The sequence below is a fragment of the Chiloscyllium plagiosum genome, unplaced genomic scaffold (assembly GCF_037043375.1).
Source record: "Chiloscyllium plagiosum isolate Xiang-an unplaced genomic scaffold, Cpla_swu_hap1 HiC_scaffold_10, whole genome shotgun sequence".
Classification (NCBI taxonomy): Eukaryota; Metazoa; Chordata; class Chondrichthyes; order Orectolobiformes; family Hemiscylliidae; genus Chiloscyllium; species Chiloscyllium plagiosum.
In genome coordinates, this window is record NW_028270148.1 from 94,594,025 (window position 1) to 94,595,997 (window position 1,973).

Below are 1,973 nucleotides of genomic sequence, written 5' to 3' on the forward strand. Positions count from 1 at the left end.
TTTAAGGGGCTCCATTACCACACTATTTGCTCTTTAACCCTTAATATTCTTGTTGAAAATGTTTGGATAATTTTAACCTTATCTTCAAGATTACTTCATATCCCCTTTTTGTCCTCCTGACGTCCTTCTTAAGAATGCCCCTGCACCCCTTATACACTTCAAGGCTGACTTGATCCCAGTTGTCTCTACCTGATACATGCCTCCTTCACATTCTTGACCAGACTCTCGATGCCCCTATTCATCCCGTGTTCCCTACTGCTGCCAGCCTTCCCCTTCACTCTAACAGGATCAGACTGTTTCTGAACTCTCAGTATCTCACCTTTGAACCTCTCACTTGCCAGATTGTCCTTTACCTGACAACAGTCTACACCAATCAACTTTTGAAAGTTTCTGTCTTGTACCATCAACATTGACTTACACCAATTTAGAACTGTAACTTTGAAACAAGGCCTATCCTTTCCCATAACGATTTTAAAATTCATAGAATTATAGGGAGCTACAGCTGTAATCAGAGCTAAGATCTTACTATTGGGTATTGCAAGATACCATCACTCACAAGTCGGAGAGCCAGTTGTAGGTGATGGCTCTGTTATTATTATCCCTTCTAAATCATGTTAATGGCATTCATAAATACAATCTCCAATTCAATTGCTCTTCTACAATTACAGCATAAGACAATGTGACATGTATTGCACTAGAAACATGATTTAAAAATGAAGTGAAAATTTACATTATATTCCCCAAATATTAATGGGCCAAGTGTTAATGGACCTTCACTGACCAGGAGCAGATGCCCTAAAAACACACTTGTGTTAAATAATTTATTCAACTTGGGGAACAATCTGATTCTCATTTTCAAATCCCTTTGCACGTGCTGCCTCAACAGCAGCTGAGCTGGAGATGAACAATAATATTCCTTACCGGACCGTGCTTACATTGACCAGCTTTGTTCCCATCGTTTAATGGAATTCTGGATGGTGATGAAGGGATATTTCACAGTATTCAGCATCTCCTCTCTGAACTCCCTCTGTGTGACTGCGTAAATAAATGTGTTGGTGCAGGAGCTGGATAACTGAAGCATTGTCCCCATGCGATCTCCCACCCAATTTCCAGCTGCTGCTCTACTATAACACCCAGTAATTCGCTGAATCGCGAGAGTTATGACACGAGTGATCCATAACAGGATAAAACTGCCCGATATGGCAAAGAGCAAAATGATGGATCTTCTTTGATTCTTCATTTCTGGATCATTCGGATTATCCCCGTTTTGTTGTCCTCTCAGCTTCCTGCGGACTGCACTAGCCAGAAGGATGTGTCTGATGGTGACAGCATTGAGCAGAAGGATCAGGAAGAAAGGGAGCACTGGAGTTAAAATACGATCTCCCCAGTCAAAAGCTAGCCACACAAGGTAGTAGAAATATTCATAGGTTATTTTGCAATAGTATGGTTCATATTTAAAATACACTGGGATCTTGATGAATAAACTCAGTAAACTGACAGTTGTGATAATGACAGCTGCATTTCTCTCGGTGCAGAATTTTCTCTTCAGTTTCTGGAAACAAATAGCCACCATCCGGTCAAAGGTGAAGGTGACTGTGAGCCAGACTGAGCTACTTACAGCTGTGGAACCAATGACGTCTCTGATGCTACAACCAGGAGGGTAGGAGAAGAATACAATGTGTAGATATGAGCGATTCAGCTTGTCCAGTATGACCTGAATAAGGACAATCAGCAGATCTGCTCCAGCCATAGCAATCAGGTACAAGTTGACACCTTTAGAAAGACCACACTTCCTTCCCGATAGTGTCACAATTGCGATTAGGTTAGCTGCAAAGGTAATCAAAAAGGTCACGCAAAATTGTACCTGAAAATATGTAAATAGCGTAAACAATAAAAAAAACAATTTTACACTTGACCTGAAATAAACATGGTGGATACATTGACCAAATGGATCAACAGTTCAGTTACTCAGT

General features: G+C 40.8%; 1 protein-coding gene across 1 annotated transcript; it reads right to left on the bottom strand.

Moving 5' to 3' along the window:
• Positions 1 to 931: 931 nt before the first annotated feature.
• LOC148149023 (putative G protein-coupled receptor 139) lies at positions 932 to 1,750 on the bottom strand. The gene has a single exon (XM_087991737.1). It carries the CDS (start codon positions 1,748 to 1,750, stop codon positions 932 to 934), a length of 819 nt encoding a protein of 272 aa, XP_087847863.1.
• Between the last annotated feature and the right edge of the window lie 223 nt (positions 1,751 to 1,973).

What these genes read in the sequence shown, in the direction of transcription:
- LOC148149023 (XM_087991737.1), bottom strand. Translation starts at nt 1,750, where the DNA reads ATGGCTGGAGCAGATCTGCTGATTGTCCTTATTCAGGTCATACTGGAC.